Source organism: Danio aesculapii, chromosome 21 (assembly GCF_903798145.1).
Source record: "Danio aesculapii chromosome 21, fDanAes4.1, whole genome shotgun sequence".
Taxonomy (NCBI): Eukaryota; Metazoa; Chordata; class Actinopteri; order Cypriniformes; family Danionidae; genus Danio; species Danio aesculapii.
In genome coordinates, this window is record NC_079455.1 from 4,616,249 (window position 1) to 4,637,381 (window position 21,133).

A 21,133-nucleotide genomic window follows, 5' to 3' on the forward strand; every position below is an offset into this window, starting at 1 on the left:
ATAGAACTAACTGTTCATTGCATAAATGTAAGGTATGTAACAAAACCTCAAGATACTTAAACTCCACCTGGGGGTAAGGACTTTCCTCCAACCTGTAGATAGCAAGCCACCTTTTTCCAATGGAGCACCATGGCCTAGGATTTGGAGGTGCTGATTTTCATCCCTGCTGCGACTCTCTCGGCAGCAAGTCACCCCTGTGCATGTTGAAGGTTCACGTCCAATGAAGCTAACAGAAAAACATCATCTGAAAATAGCAGAGATAAAATCTTGTGGTCCCCGAACCAGACCCCCTCTGGCCTAAGTTGTGCCTTGAACTTAACAAAGGGGTAACAAAGGGCAACCATACTGAAGTCCAAAATGCATTGGGAACAAGTCTAGCTTATTGCCGGCAATGCAAACCAAGCTCCTGCTCTGTTCATACAGGGTCCGGACTGCTCTTAACAGAGTGCCTCTGACCTCATCCTCCCAGAGCAGGACATTGGGCATAATTCCATGAACCCTTTAGCACTCTAGTGAGGGTATAGTGCTGGTCCAGTGTGGACAACAACCACATTGTTCCTCTTGTATCTGAGGTTCAGCCATCGGCCTGATGATCCCCTAGTAGTTGGAACTTCTTAAAAAAGGGTACCACCACCCGTTGCCCAATCCAGAGGTACTGTCCCCAACCTCCATGCGATATTGTATTGAGTGGTGTGTCACAATATCCAGACTTGAGAAACAGGGTGTATCTCATACCCCCCACTGCTTTGCCACTGTGGAGCCTGGAAACTCCCTCAGTGGCCTCAGCGGTGTTGGGTGAGTCCACCTCTGCATCCCCAGTCTCTGCTTCCTCAATGGAAGACATGTCAGTGGGGTTGAGGAGATCTTCAAAGTATTCCTTCCACTGTCCAACAACATCCCCAGTCAAGGTCAACAGCTCGCCATTTATGCTGTAAACAGTGTCGATGTGGAATGCTCACTGGTAGGCATGGGAAGATAACCGTTTTTAAGGTTTAAAGTCAAGGTTTGGAAAAGAAATCAGTGTTTTTGAAACTAATTAAGACAGCAGAAGTCGATGATTCATTTGAATTATTTAGCCTGACATGTTTACTGCTCCAAAATATTTTAAATGTTTCTCAAATAAAATATATTGTGTTCAAGGGGGAAAAAGTTTTAGTTTTTACCCAGACATTAAAAAGAACATATTTCAGAGCAGTAATGACAATACCGTGAAAACCTTGGATAAAAATATCATACCGTCCAATTTTTTTACCGGCCCATGCCGAGTCACTTGGTGGTTTGCAAGAATATCTTTGCAGCCCACCAGTAGTCTTCCTCCATGGTCTCCTTAAACTCTTCCCACCCTCAAGTTTTTGTTTCTGCAATCGCCCGAGCCTTGGCTTGGTTAATCAACAAAAATCATTTATATTCATGCTTATAAATATGCTAAATATTTTATATTTAATATACAATTTTAATGTTCCCTCATAAAAACACAATTATGTTCATTCTTAACACATTAATGTTCATTCTGAAATTGACAGTAGTTGGAGAAATGCTAGTAAATTATTCACCATAAAAAACGCTGGAATCCACACAATCGATTTGTGTTGGGACAACATGAAGGAATTAAGTTAACTTAATAGTCTTTACAAATGCAACTTAAGGGTTTTAAGTTCAGTCCATTAACTTAATCGATTTGTGTTGGGACAACGTGAATGAATCGTGGAACCCAGCATTTTTACATTGTAGTTAATAATCATCCAATACGAATATATTATCAATTTGAACTACATTAGTGTACAACTAGTGTTCTATTAGACTTCTATTAGAATTATGAAATCCAGTTGGCTGAGCTTATATATTCAGTGATGGTCTATTGACAACAGCCTACACAAAAAGACTGTAACAGAGTTCAGTATTTTATTAAGTGATACAGATCCTACATTATTTGTGCAGATAATAACTGCCTTGGGGTTGAGCCACATGACCATCCGGATTGCAAGTCGAATAATTTCTGACATCCTGTTCCTTCAACTCGCTTTATTTAAAACAAAGATGGTCTGATGAACTGCGATGTTAACAAATTCCTGCGGTGTGCATGCCGTCTTTGGCTTATTCTTTAGTGTCAAGTCCATTTAGGATTTTTTTTAAACATCCAGGATTTGTCTAAAATGATATCATGAAATGTACACTATTATAAACGGCTTCCCAAAATGAGAAGAAATCTCATGATGGTCAAAACTGCAGCAAAGCGACCAGATTCATAAGCTGTATGCTGTCATTTTCACAAACAGCGGCCTGATGTATTTTTGTCAGTAAACCTATTTAAAGGGATGCATGTATGCACAGCAGAAACGTTCTGCATTAGAATTTGAATTGTAGGTGAAAGTGGGAGGTGCTTGTGTGACACCCAAAGTATCCTAGTCATAGTCTAGTTAGGTTTGTGTCCTAAATAAAATAATATCCTATAAGCTTTTCATTTACGGTGGATCAGTCATCTTCGTCACTTCCAAAGGCCTCGTCGTCTTCCATTTCCATTCCATGAAACAATCTGGATGAAAAAAATATAGAAATAAACAAGCACAGCAAACCTTGAATAATCTGAAATCAATCATAAACGCCTTCCAACCAGAAACTGTTAATTCAGTAAAAGGAAACTCAAAGCAAGCTCATTAAAGGGATAGTTCACCCAAAATTGAAATTTACTCACTATTCACTGATTCTAAAGCTGGTAACCTTTAAGCATTGGCTTCCATAGTATTCTGCTATGGAATTCAATGGTTTTCAGCTTTCAAAATATCTCATTTTGTGTTTAACAGAAGAAAGAAACTCATAAATGTTTGAAGCAAGTAAATTGTGAGTAAATGATGACCGTTTTCATGTGAACTATCTGTCTAATATGTTCACAGTTCAAAGACGGATCTCAACTTGACATTCTTTATAAAGCAGATTTAATTTTGATCTCACCATTTTACTGAAATCAGTCTGTTGTAATTTCATAGACATGATACTGTATGTTCTGTTTACCTTCTGATGATTATTTAGTGCTATAGCTTGTAGCAGAGATGAAGAAAGTGTTAAGAAATTCAGTCCAGAAAGGCAGGGAGTGCTGACTCCAGGTCACTTAAAAGGTACTATAGAATGGAAATCTAGATATAGCTTGGCATAACTGAATGTAGATGAAAATGACATATTCTGAACCTCAAACACCACTGTTTCTTCATTCTCATGTAAACCCCGTGAGTGTAAAATCCATGTGAAAAACAGGGACAATCGTAACAGAATACTGACAATCAACAATACTCTGACAATCATTAATATGCACGCCCCAGGCTGCATTTGATTGGTTACAATGTTTTAGAGTGAGCTTACAACAATGATAACTTGTTTTCCCTTATTTTTAAGTTTATCTAAGCTTGTATTAAACGTACCATGTATTTGGGACTCTTTTTTTGCAAATGAGAGAGGCCAGAAGAGTAAAAAATGAGCAGATTTTCACCTCTTGTTAGAAGTAAAATGCAGGATATACAGATTAAACATTTCTTCAGCGTCAGACATTAGGGGCTCTATTTAAACGATCTAGGCACAAAGTCTAAAGCTCATGGTGCAAAAGCATTAAGGGTGTGTACGAATCCACTTTTTTAGGGATGGAAAAATATGCTCTGCGCCCTGACGCATTGGTCTAATAGGAATGTGCTTATTCTCTTAATGAGTTATGAGTAGGGCCAGACGGAATCTGCGGACGTTTTAGCTATTTCTGCGGAGAATTTTGGTAAAAATCTGCAGATTTCTGCGGAATTATTTTGGGAGTATCATAACTAAAACCTTAATAAAAAAATAAAAAAAAGTAAAATAAAAAATAATATCTTTTTGACTTGTATTTAATGTTTACAATGCAAATCCAATTAGATTCACTTTATTTGGTAAACAAAGCAAGTCTCTCATATAATATCGCCGGTATCGAAATAACCCCAAACGATACCCAACCCTTCTTAACACCCCTCTTTTCTAGACCAGAACACCCATGAGTCTACAAAGCGGCACAAATTAATTGACTATTTAAACAATGTGCCGCAAAATAGGAAAATTAGAGTTGTGCTGGTCTGAAAATAGCAACAAATCGTGCCAATCATGTCTTGTGCCTTATTGCGCCGGGTGTATGAGAGGGCCCAAGGTCTGTTTAAATGTATCTCATTCGCTGACAGATGTAAATGGCTAAGTGTAAGTATTTAATGCACATTTAGTGAAGTTTCACAAACTAATTTCGAGAGGAGCACGTGATATGATTGACTGCAGCTGGGCACTCATCTACATTCACTAGTTAGCCAATCAGATTAACCCCAACTCACTTTAAGTAGCCTAGCTAGAACTACTCTTATCTTTGTTTTACGAAGAAACCCCCCATCCACCCCTTCTCCTCCTTTCTTCCTTTACCACGGGGAGCTCTCGAGAACCACCGATCTCGTACTCCCCTCACATGCTCTATGGACCAGGCGGGAGCCCTGGGCTCAACTATCTCCGAGCTCAGGGTTCTCTCCCGGGACAGCATGCCAAACCTGCTAACAGTTGTCAAACAATATCTAAGTGTGAACTCTTGAACTGTGATGTTTCTTGAGTGAAAGGATGCAAAAAAAACCTCATCTGTTTATGAAGAGGTTGATAATAAACCTTGCCTGTGTTCTCATGCTAAAGCTTCAAAATACGACTCTAAATACATCTCTGCAGCTCCTTTTTGTCATGTATAATTATAATTAAGTATGATTATTTTGAACATTCGTATTTAGGTGTGTGTATGAGAGAGAGATAGAGAGAGGGAGATAGAGAGAGAGAGAAGGCACTGAGGAGCTACAGAGCTTCAGCGCAGAATTCATTAATATTCATGACCTTTCCAGATATGGTCAAAAACATTTAGAAGTAATTCCTCTGATTACAAATATAAATATAAAACCCTTCCTGAAGAATTTTTGAACTTACATAAGCTTTATACCTACTATGTAGATACCAGCGAACAATTTAACATACTGAATCAATGCACTCGATCACACCGAACTCGCTTTTTGCGTTGAGAGGTGCCTTTTTTGGTTTACTAACGTCCACGAGCGTTTTGCGTGCTGCTTATGCGCCCTGCGCGTCTTGCATTTAAACCGCCCGCTGTGCCTCTCATTTTTGCCGTTGTGCGCCATGCGCTCGCAGTTGAAATAAAGTCAACGCTGAGCGGAAAAAGCATGTTACGTCAGTGGCGTCTGTTTCATTCTCCAATCAAATGAAAGCAGAGGCGGGGTTTCCGTTGAGGTGCCTGCAGTGTTTGTCACTATGGAGATTTTAAAGATTGATGAGAGACTAGCGGTCACTGGTTCAAGTTCTCCAGAGCTGTATGACTTTACAAATCTTGATTATCACAATAATATTAAATACAATTATATTAATATCAACAGCAACACTCGTGCACAATATGCAGCTGATTCAGTGGTTGCCTAGTGACATAGAAAAGTCCACTGCGTTTCCTTTTTCTTGTCAACAAAAAAGGCAGTGTAGTGCACCCAAGTGGCAACCTCCAGCTCTCCCTCGGGAAGCCAATAGGGAAGTAACTAAAACTGCAATTCATCGACTCGCCTTGGGGGGCTGGCTCCAGGAAGTCCAGGTCATTTCTGACTGCAATGGGAAATTGGCCATTTTTACATCTGATAAAAACATGCTTACAGCCTGGTACAAATGATGGCTTTGGTGTATACAGCCATGATTAACCTTCATGACAACTGTGAGGGGGGTGAATTTTTATATAACTCATCCGTTTCGTTTTATTAAGTTATATTAAGTCTGCATAATTAAGGGCGTGGCCTCTTGAGTGACAGCTAGGTCTCGCTGCTCGCTGTCTCGTCACCTCAGCTGATTCCGGCTGATTAGCCGATGAACTCGGCATATACATCGCATTTTTGTTTTGGTTAATGTTTCTTTACACAGTCAGTTGCCTTTTGGGATCATTTCCTACATTTATCGGATAATATGGCTTGCTGTGTGCACTTAATTGTGCTCACAAACCATTCACGTGGCCTCCGTTTCCCAGGTGAGTGAAATTATATACTTATATACCATCTTTATAAATGTATTTGTTTTATTTAAGATCATTCATCATTTATAATGTCCAGAATCTGACAGATTGATTAGCTCTAGGATCTAGATCAGTCATATGAAGCGTTATCATACAGTGTTATGCCTGGATTTCATCAATAGTCTTGCATTTACTAACACAGACTATATTTGAAGTGTTTGGACGTATTTCGCGGTTTGCTCCTGTTGAAAAACATCATAAGAACAATGTTTAGTGACTCAATGTATTACAACAGTGTTTTTACAAGTCTAAACTCTTTATTGATATAGTGTACTGACGTGGTCAGAACACAAAGGAGTCGCAGGTATAAAGTATTATGCGTTTCTCCTAAAGTAAAGTCTGTCTGCCAGGTCCAAGCTAAATGCCAGCAAGTGTCTGTAGCTCCGCTCACTCTCCGCCTCTTTGCCCTTGTTTGGTATCCCGCCGTGGGTGCGATGACGCGCGAACAAAATGGCGACGGTTGGCCGCGCCTACTTGTAGCTTCATTTGCGCTGTTCAGAAAACTATGGGTGACGTCACAGATACTACCTCCATATATTTTACAGTCTATGGGTGCGCCTCACAATTTTGGAACGTAAAACGCATTCAGTGTGATCGGCCCCTATGGCTCCCTTAAAGAAACATTCCACCTTTTTTTTGAAAAAGGCTCATTTTATATGTCTTCTAGAGTTAAACAGCTGACTTGAACTAACGTCTCCATGCTTTCAAGATGCCCTCTGAAAGTAGCTCATTCCTTATTCGTCATGGTGACTATTATGCCAGAATGCGAGTGTAGTTGCTAGTAATATTGGCCTAGAAAATGGTCATTTTTAATTTTCCATTGGTTTTATTACACAATGTAACTACAGAAGAGTCAAGCTCTTTTTTTGGAATTTTTGAACAAAATGCTAATGGTCAAACTTGATTCAATTCATTATGCTAAGCTAAGCTCGAGGTCCTTTGCTGACCCTTCCCCTCTCTCTGCTCCCAATACTTTCCTGTCTGTAAAAGACCCCACCAAGAAACTGGCTGAATGGATTCAATAATGGTCAACTGCTTAACTCTAGGACAATTGTAAAATGAGCCTTTAAAAAAAAGGCTTTAAGTGTTTCCTTAAGTATTATCACTGCAAAAAATCTCTGATGCACATATAAGAGCTCACTGAAGATCGTATAAGTGACTTACTGGTTATAGCATGGCGAGTCAGGGTTGTTGAAGTGGCTATAGGGGTTCACTCTGCTGAGAGCTCCCAGACAGATCCAGCAGAAATACTTCTGACAGGAGGAACAGGTCATCTTGTTACAGCCATGCGCCTTCTACAGAAATAGGCAAAATAAAAGGGGGACTTTCTATCAATGAGCATCCAGAGATATACTTTGAAAATCTACACAAAGGGCACACATTTGCACAACACAAGTTCTTATGAGCTTTTATTTTTTGAATAAGCCATCTCAGGCACTTGTGGTGAACTTTCATGCCATTATAAACTCACAGTGTTTAAGATCTGGTTTGTTTACTGTCTGATTGAGAAACAATATAAAGTGGGTTTCACGTCGGTCAAGAAGCCCTGCATTAAATACTATTGTTCTGCATTGTTCTGTCTTTAAAATACAGATTTTTTTAACATCTTGTAAAAAGGGGTATAATTAGTTCCCTTTAAATGCAGGAATGAGTCTTACATACTGTAACTGTCCCAAAGAGAAACAAAAACCTATTTACAGCATGTAGTTATTCAAGCAACACACCAACTCTTGTGGCTTTTTATAGCTGTTTAACACAGATTATTCCTTGCGATTCAGTACTGACCTGTATATTGGTGCCACAGCAAGGGCACTGTTTACAGTTAGTCTTCAACCAGTCTGTGCTAAAAGACTCCTCCACTGCCCTCTGAATGACCCGCTTCCCAAAACGCTTTTCAAGGAACTTTTTCCCCTCTTCGCTAGCAGAAAGATACTCATCCCGCAAACTGCGAAGCTCATCTGTAAAAGAAAAGCACACATTTGTTAAAAAAAAAAAAAAGCAAGTGTCTGCATTAAGCTTTGTAGCCACAATTCTAATTCCTGAGAAGCAAAAACACATGTGTAAGTCTAGAATTGAGTGTACATTTTGTCTCTCCAAGATAAAACAGTCACGTTTTGTTTTAATGTACAATTCACGCTATTAACAAACCATTAGCTCAATAAACTACTAATTAGCTGCTTATTAATAATTAGAAAGCTCCCATCAACAATTGTGTTTAGACGTCTAATAGACCTCTAAACATAGATGGCTTGATTAGTGCAAGGTTAAATTTGGGCTGTCAGTGAAAATCTAATAGACAATCAAGAATAGACCTCTAAACATAGATGGCTTGACTAACGCAAGGTTAAATTTGGGCTGTCAGTGAAAATCTAATGGACAATCAAGAATAGACCTCTAAACATAGATGGCTTGACTAACGCAAGGTTAAATTTGGGCTGTCAGTGAAAATCTAATGGACAATCAAGAATAGACCAAAACTAGACTAGTCATCAGATAAGGATTAGACAGTCTTCTTTTTTTTTTTTTTTTGGACAAAGACCAGGACAGATGAGTCCAGAATTGAATTATTTGGACACCAGAACAGACGATGTTTGGCGTAAAGCAAAGACAGCATTGCAAGCAAAAGAACTTCATACCAACTTTGAAGTAAGGAGGTGAAAGTTTCATTGTTTATCAACATAGAATCCACTATGAATTCTACTGTGTGTCAGATACATCTGTCAGAAAATTAAAGCTGAAGTGAAACTGGACCATGCAACATGACAACGGCCCAAAACTTACCAGTAAATCAACCAACGGCTTGCCGAAAACTAAGAAATGGAGAGTCCTGGAATGGCCAAGTCAAAGCCCAGACCCAAATCCTATTGAGATGCTGTGGGGTGACTTGATGGCATCTTTCTCACGATGCTGTTATTCATTTTTAGTGAATTAAAGTTCCCTTTTTTAATGAAGCCGTCTATGTTTAGATGTCTATTAGACATCTATTAAAAACTAAAAATATTTGCTGGGCTAGTAGTTGGGTTTAGGTATTGGGCAGGATTAGGGATGTAGAATAAGACTATATTTTATGAGTGAAAATAATCAGTTAACCGGACCGAATCCAGACCGAATCTGCTGACATTTTTTGCTATTTCTGCTGAGAATTTTGTAAAAAATCTGCGGATTTATGCGGAATGATTTTGGGATTATTGTAACTAAAAACTTAACATATGAAATCAAAAATAATACATTTTTAACGTATATTAAATGTTTACAATGCAAATCCAATTAGATCAACTTATTTGGTAAACAAAACAAGTCTCTCATATAATATATCGACTAAAAGACAGAAAATATGATTTTACAACCTAATTAAATTAAAAACTGAATAAATATCAATTCACACACATTTACACAAGTAAATAAATAATTAGTAAGAAGTAGTAATAAGCCAGTAGTAAATGGTGTAAATTGTTACTTAAACTAAAGTGTTACACTTCTACTATCTCTCCGAAAACAATATCTTTAATGAGACCGTTTTGAATAACAAAACAAATGTTATCAAGTTGTCTCTAAAACTGTTTATATGTGTATTTAGAGATATTTACTTGTCTTGAAGAGACTCCCACTATACCCATTTAAGTCTCTGACACCTTAATCATTGAGCTTTAATCATCACAAAATAATTACATAACATGTTCATGTTTTTGTTTGTTGACTCTACAGTTATTGCAGACTCTAATATTACATTCTAATAATGTATATCAATAATGTATTGATTATTTGCAAGTTCAACAATACAAAAATACATTTTTATCTGGCCCCTTTATTCTTGTCAACTCTGTTACATCTGTTATAAAAAGGCATGACAATCTTTAAAACATTACAAGCATTTCAAGCAAGAAATCTTTCAATTTTGAGAGCGTGTGACTTGTTATTACGCTTGTTACTTTTTATTTAACCTCAACTTACACAAGAAACCCTGGAAGGCATTGAGAAATGTTTAGGATACGTCAACAGTAGATAGATTGTGTCAACTCGGCTACACAAGAGTTACAATATTTCACTAACTTAATTTGTAAACTAATTCGATTTATTTTGTTTACATATATGAATTCCGTTAGTTGTTACAAAAATCTGGTGAAAATTAAGTCAACAGCACCTTTAGAAATATGTTTACTGAGAAAAATGGTGACATATTCAGTACTTATGTCCCCCACTGCAAATACTAATATCTGACAGTCAGGCAACAATTTCGATACTAGCAACTTAGTGGGTATAAAACACATTTTATCTTACCAGCAGTTGCTATGCAGTGAGATAGGCCATGATAGCTTCGCCTACAAAGAGTACAAAAGGCATATTGGCAAGACGGACAGATGCCCATAGTGGAGTCAGGCTCGACCATCACAGCCATGCAGCAGCTCATGCGAGGACAGTACACAACATCCGCCATCAGGTCCAGACTCGACTGCAGGAGAAGACGATCATAGCGGGCAAATTCATCTTCACCCACAAGAAGCTTTACCTGTTACATGGGCATAATACTGCCGGTTACAATCTGAACTTTAAGAATTTAGCAAAAGGATTCATAAGAAAGCTAAATATAAAGGCATTTTCAGATGTTTACAGCTATGGGAATGCAAAAAAATGGTCTTCTTATCTAGATTTTTGGTCTTGTTTCTAGTCTAAATATCTAAAAATTCTTAAATCAATAAGCATTTTCTAGAAAACTAAAAAAATTATTGTTTTGTTTTTACATATTTGTCAAAATTAAGTGAGTCTTTTCTTAAAACAAGCTAAATAATCTTCCAATGGGGTGAGTGAAATATACATAATTCAAAGCGAAAACAAGATTATCTTGCTTACCCCATTCACAGATTATTTTGCTTGTTTTAATGAAAAACTCACTTAATTTTGACATATCATATCTGAAAACAAGACAATATTTTTTTTTTATTCTAGATAACGCTTCTTGATTTAAGAATTTTTTGATATTTGGACTAGAATCAAGACAAAAACTATTAGGAAGAAAAGCTTTTTTGCTGGGCAGCACTTTAAAAATGTGTGAAAATTTGTAAAAATGTGTGTAAAAACATGTGTAAAATTAAATACTTTAAAAATGTGTGTAAAATTGTAAAAATGTGTGTAAAAACATGTGTGTAAAATTAAATACTTTTAAAATGTGTGTAAAATTGTAAAAATGTGTGTAAAAACATGTGTGTAAAATTAAACACTTTAAAAATGTGTGTAAAATTGTAAAAATGTGTGTAAAAACATGTGTGTAAAATTAAACACTTTAAAAATGTGTGTAAAATTGTAAAAATGTGTGTAAAAACATGTGTGTAAAATTAAATACTTTAAAAATGTGTGTAAAATTGTAAAAATGTGTGTAAAAACATGTGTGTAAAATTAAACACTTTAATGTGTGTAAAATTGTAAAAATGTGTGTAAAAACATGTGTGTAAAATTAAACACTTTAAAAATGTGTGTAAAATTGTAAAAATGTGTGTAAAAACATGTGTGTAAAATTAAACACTTTAAAAATGTGTGTAAAATTGTAAAAATGTGTGTAAAAACATGTGTGTAAAATTAAATACTTTTAAAATGTGTGTAAAATTGTAAAAATGTGTGTAAAAACATGTGTGTAAAATTAAATCCTTTTAAAATGTGTGTAAAATGCAAGTAAAATCAGGTGTATTTAAAAAAAATAGGGATCTGCACTCATAAATATTTACGTTTTAATGTTTCCTATTAGACATTCTTCAGGGAACAAAACCACAAATGTTTTGCCTCAGTGTCTTCCTCAATGTGTAAAATCAGGTGTTAAAATGCTAAAATATATATATATATATATATATTTTATTTGAGATTTGAGATTGAACTAGTGTGAATTGTGAGTGCGAAATCTGCAACTGAGGCTCTGCAGTTACAAGGCAGGAACTAAAATGTACATTTTGACATACTTGCCAATGACGAGTGACGTTTACTTGCTATGAATATTTTTTAGCAGTGATAAAAAAGATGGCAAACAAATATTAATTTACTATTAATTAATTAATTAATTAAACTAATAATACTACACTGCAAAAAATGCTTTTCTCACTTATGGTTTTTGTCTTTTTTCGAGTCCAAATACCGAAAAAAAAACTGCATTTTCTAGACAAGTAAAACAATTGTCTTGTTTTTCAGACATTTCATGTCAAAATTAAGTGATTTTTTCCTTAAAACAAGCAAAATAATGTGCTAATAAGTTAACTAAAATAAGCTTATTTCAAACTGAAAACAAGATTATTTCACCTACACTATTCATTGGCATTTTTTGCTTGTTTTAAGGAAAAACTCACCTAATTTTCACTTATAATTCCTGAAAACAAAACAAGATTTTTACACATCTAAAAAATGCGATATTTGGACTAGAAACAGACAGTAACTCAAAGTAAGAAAGGCTTTTTTTGCACGGTGGCACTATTAAAATGTGTGTATAATGGTAAAAATATGTGTACAACTATTTTAGTGTAGAATGTGTCAAATTAAACACTTTAAAAATGTGTAAAATCAGGTGTATTTTAAAATCAGTGATCTGCACTCATAAATATTTAGGTTTTAACATTTTTTTAAATTTGACGTTCTTCAAGGAACCGAACCACAGACATTTCGCCTCAACGCCTTCCTCTGTGTGTAAAATCAGGTGTTAAAAAAATAAAAGTCATTTATTCAAGTTTTTTTTTTTACACATATTGAATAATATTCTGTTAATTTAAATAACCATGGCTCTATAAATGTGGTACCCAGGGTCTGCAGTTCAATATAGGAACTAAGATTTACATGTTGACACACTTGCCAATGATGAGTGAAGTTTACTCGCTATAAATATATTTTAGCAGAAATGAAAAAAATGGCAAACAAATATTATTAGTATTAATGAATTAATTTATTATAATAATACACTGCAAACAATGCTTTTCTTACATAAGAGTTGTTGTCTGTTTTTGAGTCAGGTTTTTAAATCAAGACTCATTCACAAGTAAAACAACGGTCTTGTTTTCAGGAATTTTGTCAAAATTAAGTTTTTCTTTAATACAAGCTAAATAATCTGCCAATGAGTTAAGCAAAATAAACTTATTTCAAACTGAAAACAAGATTATTTCACAAACACCATTCATTGTCAGATTATTTTGCTTGTTTTAAAGGAAAAACTCCTAATTTTTACTTAGTATTTCTGAAAACAAGACAATGTTTCTATACATCTAGAAAATGTTCTTGATTTAAGAAATGTTTAGATATTTGGACTAGAAACAACAACAAAAAACTAAGTAAGAAAAACAGATTTTTGCTGTGTAATAATATACATTTGGTTAGAGTAAGGGTTAGGGTTAGGACTAGGGTTAGGTTAGGGTCCAAGACACTGAAAACATGGTTATCATGAGCTGCTCATGTAAAAATACCATAGTGCTGCGGCTTCATAATTACACAATCTTTGAGGTTTGATAAACATGCTAAACCATACTCTGTATATTTTGTGCTAGTTGAAGTCAGAATTATTAGCCCCCTTTGAATTTAGTTTTCTTTTTTAAATATTTCCAAAATGATGTTTAACAGAGAAAGGAAATTTTCACAGTATGTCTGATAATATTTTTTCTTCTGAATGAAGTCTTTTTGTTTTATTTCGGCTAAAATAAAAGCAGTTTTTAATTTTTTAAAAACCATTTTAAGGTCAAAATTATTAGCCCCTTTAAGCTATATTGTATTTCCGATAGCCTACAGAACAAACCATCGTTATACAATAACTTGCCTAATTACGCTAACCTGCCTAGTTAACTTAATTAACCTAGTTAAGCCTGTAAATGTCACTTTAAGCTGTATAGAAGTGTCTTGAAAAATATCTAGTCTAATATTATTTACTGTCATCATGACAAAGTTAAAATAAATCAGTTATTAGAGATGAGTTATTAAAACTATTGTATATATTTTAAGCTCAATATTATTAGCCCCCTTAAACAATATATTTACAGGGGGGCTAATAATTGAGAAGGGACTTCTACAGTATATATATGCAGTATGCTGGCCCAAGCTATCTATTGTTTCTTATTTTTGAGAAAAGACAAATCCATTCCAGAAATACCTGTGTAGGAGTAGCCGTGGACACACACTTTGGCTCAGGGCAGTTAAGGCACTGAACTTTGCCATCTTTAATCTGGATCTGAAAGTATTCTTTAATGCAGGCCTTGCAGTAAACATGCTCACACTCTTTGAAGAGCAAACAGTCGCATCCCAGCTTCTCGGAGTAACAGATGCCGCAGCAAAACACCTTCCCGTCAAACACCTTTTGCTTCTGGGCTTCGTCAAAATCCAGCAGCTGAGTCAGTATATCTGTCTGAGCGTCAACTTCCTGAACGGCTCTAGGGTCTAGATCATGCGCTTTGCTTTTTTCTCCGGAAGCATCTGCTGCGTGTTTCTGCGCGGGTTCGCACTGAGGCTGACTCCTTTGGATTTCCAGCGGAGATTGGATTGTCAGAAACTCCAGAGTCTCTTCTTTTAGGAACTGGATCCACGTAAAAAGAACCACATTGCCTTGGTTCTCCTCCCAAAGCTCATCAAGTTTCCTGCAAAGCGCAGTGATCTGATAAAGTGAGAGTGGAACATAAATCTTAATACCATGTGTCAATCACAAGTGAAAGGGTGCATTCACATCTAGATGTTTGTTTGGGAACCTGGTGCAGTTTGTTTGCCCTCTTAGCTTGGTTCATTTGGTCATATGTGAAACCCACAATCGTACTCAGATCCGCACCAAAATCAGTCTGAGACTGCCTGAAAGAGGTGATCTAGGCTCGGTTATAAAAAAAACTCTAGAGTGGTTCGGTTGTAGTGAGAAAGCAATATGATCCAACAAAGTAACAAACCAGCCCACATCACAGTGTATTATAGATATGTAATGGGCCATAAGAAATAAAAATACCTGTAAAAGTGTGTTTCATGTCGAATACGAAAGTGAAAACAACTGAACTGTTAAAAAACCGGCCACTTTATTAGGTACACCTATCCAACTGCTCACTAACTATAAATTCTAATCAGCAAATCACATCGAACCTTGAGGCGGATGGGCTACAGCAGCAGAAGACCACACCGGGTGCCACTCCTGTCAGCTAAGAACAGGAAACTGAGGCTACAATTAGCACAGGCTCACCAAAATTGGACTATAGAAGATTGAAAAAACCTTGCCTGGTCTGAGGAATCTCGATTTCTGCTGCAACATTCAGATGGTACGGTCAGAATTTGGCATCAACAACATGAAAGTAGATGCATACTGCCTTGTATCATGGTTTAGGCTGCTGGTGGTGGTGTAATGATGTGGGGGATATATTTTTGGCACACTTTGGGTCCATTAGTACCAATTGAACATTGTGTCAACACCACAGCCTACCTGAGTATTGTTTTGACCATGTTTATCCCTTTATGACCACAGTGTACTCATCTTCTGATGGCTACTTCCAGCAGGATAACATGCCTTGTCGTAAAGCGCGAATCATCTCAGACTGGTTTCTTGAACATGACAATGAGTTCACTGTACTCAAATGGCCTCCACAGTCACCAGAGCTCAATCCAATAAAGCATCTTTTGGATGTGGTGGAACGGAAGATTTAAAGTCATGGATGTGCAGCCGACAAATCTGCAGCAACTGTGTGATGCTATCATGTCAATATGGAGCAAAATCTCTGAGGAATATTTCCAGTACCGTGTTGAATCTATGCCACAAAGGATTAAGGCAGTTCTGAAGGCAACCTTTTGGTCCAACCCGGTACTAGTAAGGTGTACCTAATAAAGTGGCCGGTGAGTGTATATAACATCAATAACTTTTTGGTTAACTTGACATCGGATATAGAATTGATTTACAAGCATTGACAACTGAAATGCGGTTCTGTATGAGAAATCCTTACCTCTGATTTATATTTGGTGATGACTAGCTGCATCTGTGGGTGTATTCAAAATTAAAGCACACCATTCACCTATAATGCCTAATTTTTCATCGTCATAAATCAAAATAAGGACGTATGACAGCTGAGAAAAAATCCTGGAAAATAAACCAAACTCTGACCAGTGTGAGGAGAGTTTACTTGCACATGAATTGTAATAGCTATTTTGGTCCATTTGGAAACTTTGTCGAGTGAAAGCACCAAGAACAAAAAGCAACATTGTACCAACTTTAATCCCTATTTCCAAACAAAACAATCGATCTATAGGTGTGAAAGCACCCTGATAGTATTGCAAAATATGCCCGCATTATTAGTGGCATTTAACAAAATGACCATTTGTGAACAAGCTTCTATAAATATTCTTCTGGTCAAATGAGGGAATAGACCCAAATTAATACCATTCATTAATGGCGAAGTTGCTGTGTCACGTTCATGATGCATGGGAAAATTATGAGCCCATTATAATAAGCGAACACATCAGAAAGTCTGTACATGTTCATTAAAGATTACAAAAGAAAGTCATCAACTTACAATAATACACTTATTTTAAAACACCTTTCAGGACATTACCACACTGGACTCACCTGAACTCTTGTGAGCCATTTGGAGCTGATAGTAAAAACTGGGGCAGATGCTGAAGGGTAGTCGTCAGGGAGGTCAAAACTCAGAACCAAGGGAGGCAGAAATGATATACTATGCTCTGCAGATTTCTGTCCTGTTGAAAAAACTATATAAGTATATACAATAATACAATAAAACAATGAGCAATTCCAGGCAAATGTCAAATGTCAACCACCGTGCCGGTACTCAATGTGAGTGGCATTACCATGCTTTATTACCAGTAACATTGTCTCACCCTTGACTAGCAGCTTGAAGTTAGGTGGAAGCTCTAAGCACAGATGAATCTCGCCTTCCTTTCCTGATTCTGCCCTGTGAAACTCCTCTTCATCATATATGCTCGCTAGAGCAAGCAGTTCATCTTCTTTTGCTTCCTGGTCAGCTGACATTTGAACATTCCTGAGAGGAACAGTAAAGCAACTAATGATGAGCAGCAGAAATACTATAAATAAAACAAGAACAAAAAAGTGCTTTATATACAAGACAACATGCAATACCTGACAAAAGTCGACTATCCTAGTTTTAGAAACAACAATAACTTGACTTCTAAGTGATCATTTGGTATCAGAAGTGGCTTATATGAAAGGCAAAGGCCTCTAGATTATGCTTATTTTATCAAAATAAAATATGATCATGCCTTGATTTTTAATTATTTAATGAGGACAGTAATGTCTGACTTTGCTTAGACACAAGTCTTGTCTCTTAACAGAAATAATGTCCAGTATAGAATATAAAGTCATGCTGCAGTGGAAACAGAATAAATATTGTGTATGACTCCCATGAGCTTGGAGGACTGCATCCATACATCTCTGCAATGATTCGAATAATGTATTAATAAAGTCAGAGTAATGCAAAACTTTACAGACCCTTGGTTTTCAATATTGTGTGTGGTTTTCTTATGATCTGCGAGTGCTGTTTCTGCTTTGGTTGTTGAAGCGTCTCTAGTTTAAAAGTTTATTTTTTTACTAACGAGAGACTGAATAGATATCAAGATATATCTTTAATACTTCTAGAGTTACAAACAAATAAAAACATGTTGGCACATTTTATAGTCAACTGGTTGAAATATTGTTTTGAAAGAAACTATATTCCCATTTTAACGGTTCCCACTGAAATACGTAATAGAACAATAGCTTCCAAAGTCAACCAGTAATACTATCTAGACTTGTGCATGATTGATTTTCTCTTACTTGTACTTATATTTGTGATATTGTGATTGATAGCTTATAATAATTGGACTGTTTTTAAAACCCCATAGCGTTATGGGAAAAATTAACAGACTTCCGGAAAACTTCCGGATCTAGCGCTGCCGTCGGTTAAAACAGTGGGCGGGTTGTTAATCTTACTAATGTACATGTGCGACTGCACTTAGGGAATAAATGACTTTGAGGAAAAAAAACTACTTATAAACACACCACTGCTGACTGTGTTTATAGGATAACGCATTATCAAACATGATGCACTTACCCAAGTTGGCAACCGTGAGAGCCTGTCAAAACAACAACGCTTGAAGTTTCACCTTCAGTATTCACCGTCTAGCGTTACTCGTGTGTTAAAGAGACGATAGTCTCACTAAAATATCACTGCCACAGGAGGTTAAAATACTTTAAATACTGTATAAGATATAAAACATTGAATACACTATCGACATTTCATCATACCGAACAAAGCTGTTACGTACTGTCATTGCCCATGACGCATAAGGGAGCGTCTCAAAATATCAAAACTACGTTAAAACGTCTTAATTTTACAATCAATAGCTCAATAATGGAATAGTAAATGTTAGCCAGCTCTTTAATGAGGAAGGTCTACTGCTTAGATACACAGAATTTCTCACAAATAAAAAATTCTGGTAACTCCAAAAGACATGCAATAACTATAGGTGCTATTCCTTCATGCTTCATTATTATTATTCATTCATTCATTATCTTTTCGGCTTAGTCCCTTTATTAATCAGGGGTCACCACAGCGGAATGAACCACCAACTTATCCAGTATATGCTTTACGCAGCGGATGCCCTTCCAGCGGCAACCATCACTGGGAAACATCCATACACACACTCATACACTATGGATACTTTAGCTTACCCAATTCACCTGTAGCGCATGTATTTGGACTGTGAGGAAATCCGGAGCACCTGGAGGACACCCACGCGAACATGGGGAGAACATGCAAACTCCACATAGAAATGCCAAACAAGCCAGCTGAGGCTCGAAACAGTGATCTTTTTGCTGTGAGGCGATCATTCTACCCACTGCACCACCGTGATGCCCATTATTATTATTCATTCTTTTTTTTAAACAATACAGTATCACTAGGAACCGTTACCATTCCAGAACCAGTTAATACACCTATTGGTGTAATTTGGTTTGCTATAAAGAAAATTTGAAACTATAAAATAAGAGCTCTGTTCCTCGAAAATCCTGTCTCTACCCCTCCTGCTATCTCACATTGGAACAGTCTTTTTGATCATTTAAACTGGGAAAATATATGATCCATACAGCAAAAGTCTTTCCTTACTAATAAGGTAAAGAAAATATCTTAAATTATTAAATAACATTTAGCCTGTCAAATACTTCTTCAAGAAAAGATTTGGATCAGACATGGATGCAAATTGCTCCTTTTGTCAGAATAACACTAAAACTCAATTATTTTGGTCATGCAACCTTGTGTTCCAATTTTGGCAAGATGTTAAATGATTTATCTCAAATATTAATTCACTGCATTTTTCCGTGACTCGAAAAATATGTATTTATTTACTTAGTTATACAAATGTAAATTTCTGCTTTATTTTAAACCTTATTGTTTTTTAATGCAGATTTTATATCCATAAATGTACATTTTCAAATTACAAGCCAACATTTATAACACTTATACAAAATATTAAAAATGACGTACAATTCCAGATTCACATAACAAGCTAGCACTCAAAACACATACAATTTGCTCGATCTTTAATATAATCCACTAAATCTCTAAATTGCTGTTATCTTCTTATTTTGCCCTCTTCACTCTCAATATCTTTATCTATTATATATCTATCCTCAGATCAGATAACCTATTGATATTTTTTTGTTTTTAGTTTGATTTCTGTTGTTTTATTCCACGTTCTCTTGTTTTTCATTCTTTATTGGCACCATTGTAAATAATCTAATGATTATTATTATTATTATTGTGAACGATGTGTACCAAATCTTTTTGTTATACAATACATGTTATAATAAATGAAACAATTTAAAAAAAAACTAAAATGTTAAAATGTCACTGACCAGGTATTACATTACAATTCTGTCATCATGCACCCTCAAAACACAAGATTTTGAGCTTCAACACAAAAATGTCCATTTTTAATATTGCTGTTTCTCTAAAACCACATACTTTAATTAATAAAAAAAAAAATATATATATATATATATATATATATATATATATATATATATATATATATATATATATATATATATATATATATATATATATAGAGAGAGAGAGAGAGAGAGAGAGAGAGAGAGAGAGAGAGAGAGAGAGAGAGAGAGTTTGCATGTTCTCCCCATGTTCACGTGGGTTTCCTCCGGGTGCTCTGGTTTCCCCCACAAGTCCAAAGACATGCGGTACAGGTGAATTGGGTAGGCTAAATTGTCCGTAGTGTATGTGTGTGAATGAGCTAATGCAGCTGGAGGGGCATCCACTCTGTAAAACATGTGCTGGATAAGTTGGTGGTTCATTCCACTGTGGTGACCACAGATTAACAAAGGGACTAAGTTGAAAAAGAAAATGAATGAATGAATAAATTAATATTCAAATTATGTGGTGAAATTGAATTAACATCACAATGTTTATCACAGAATAAAAAACAATAAGGAAATGTTAAAATTTTCCAACATTGTGCAGCACTTCTTTATTATTTCGGAATTAGTTAAAACGTTTACAAATAATTTGAAGAACATTCTGGACACAATTACGTTTTGTACTGTGAGTGTATTTTGTATACGGTCCCTTGAGTGTCAAACTCCAAAGCCCTTCGGGTTTCGAACACATACATGACTTTAACCGCGCTGTGTCAGCCTCCGATAAGCCCATTTATTTACCTCTTTACTTATTTCTGTTTTTAAACACTCGAATTGTAACCTATAAAGATATTTGTTTGTAAATCACGTACCTTACTCTGTGCCCAAAGCAACTCCACACAAAAACAGCAATCTCACAACAGGCCTGATAGGAGGAGCTCTAGTGTTTGACTTCTTCTTCGTGGTCATCGAGTTCTTCTTCTTATTAAGTTGTTGGGATACTAACAGTGCATTACTGACACCAACTGGATAGGTGTGTGGCTGGCTAATAATAATAATAATAATAATAATAATAATGATAATAATAATAATAATAATAATAATAATAATAATTATTATTATTATTATTATTATTATAGGTATTAATAATAATTATATTAAAAATGATAATAATAATAAAATAA

At 35.8% G+C, this 21,133-nt stretch overlaps 1 protein-coding gene across 2 annotated transcripts; it reads right to left on the reverse strand.

Annotated features, from left to right (window-relative positions):
- Positions 1-1,888: 1,888 nt before the first annotated feature.
- rnf14 (ring finger protein 14) lies at positions 1,889-20,907 on the reverse strand. Of its 2 annotated transcripts, none has more exons than XM_056446666.1 (8): positions 20,822-20,907; positions 16,901-17,061; positions 16,629-16,759; positions 14,196-14,693; positions 10,370-10,598; positions 7,877-8,049; positions 7,256-7,386; positions 1,889-2,533 (listed from the first exon to the last, which is right to left on the reverse strand). In XM_056446666.1, exons 2-8 carry the CDS (start codon positions 17,049-17,051, stop codon positions 2,473-2,475), a joined length of 1,374 nt encoding a protein of 457 aa, XP_056302641.1. In that variant the 5' UTR covers positions 17,052-17,061; positions 20,822-20,907; the 3' UTR covers positions 1,889-2,472. The 2 variants fall into 2 exon arrangements, with proteins under 2 accessions (XP_056302641.1, XP_056302642.1); XM_056446667.1 differs by lacking the exon at positions 20,822-20,907 and adding an exon at positions 18,130-18,349.
- Positions 20,908-21,133: the final 226 nt, after the last annotated feature.

What these genes read in the sequence shown, in the direction of transcription:
- rnf14 (XM_056446666.1), bottom strand. Translation starts at nt 17,051, where the DNA reads ATGTCAGCTGACCAGGAAGCAAAAGAAGATGAACTGCTTGCTCTAGCG. An exon ending in CCACGGCTACTCCTACACAG is followed by an intron (nt 10,599 to 14,195) that starts GTATTTCTGGAA and finishes CCCATGTAACAG; the next exon opens with GTAAAGCTTCTTGTGGGTGA. An exon ending in TCACTGCATAGCAACTGCTG is followed by an intron (nt 8,050 to 10,369) that starts GTAAGATAAAAT and finishes TTTCTTTTACAG; the next exon opens with ATGAGCTTCGCAGTTTGCGG.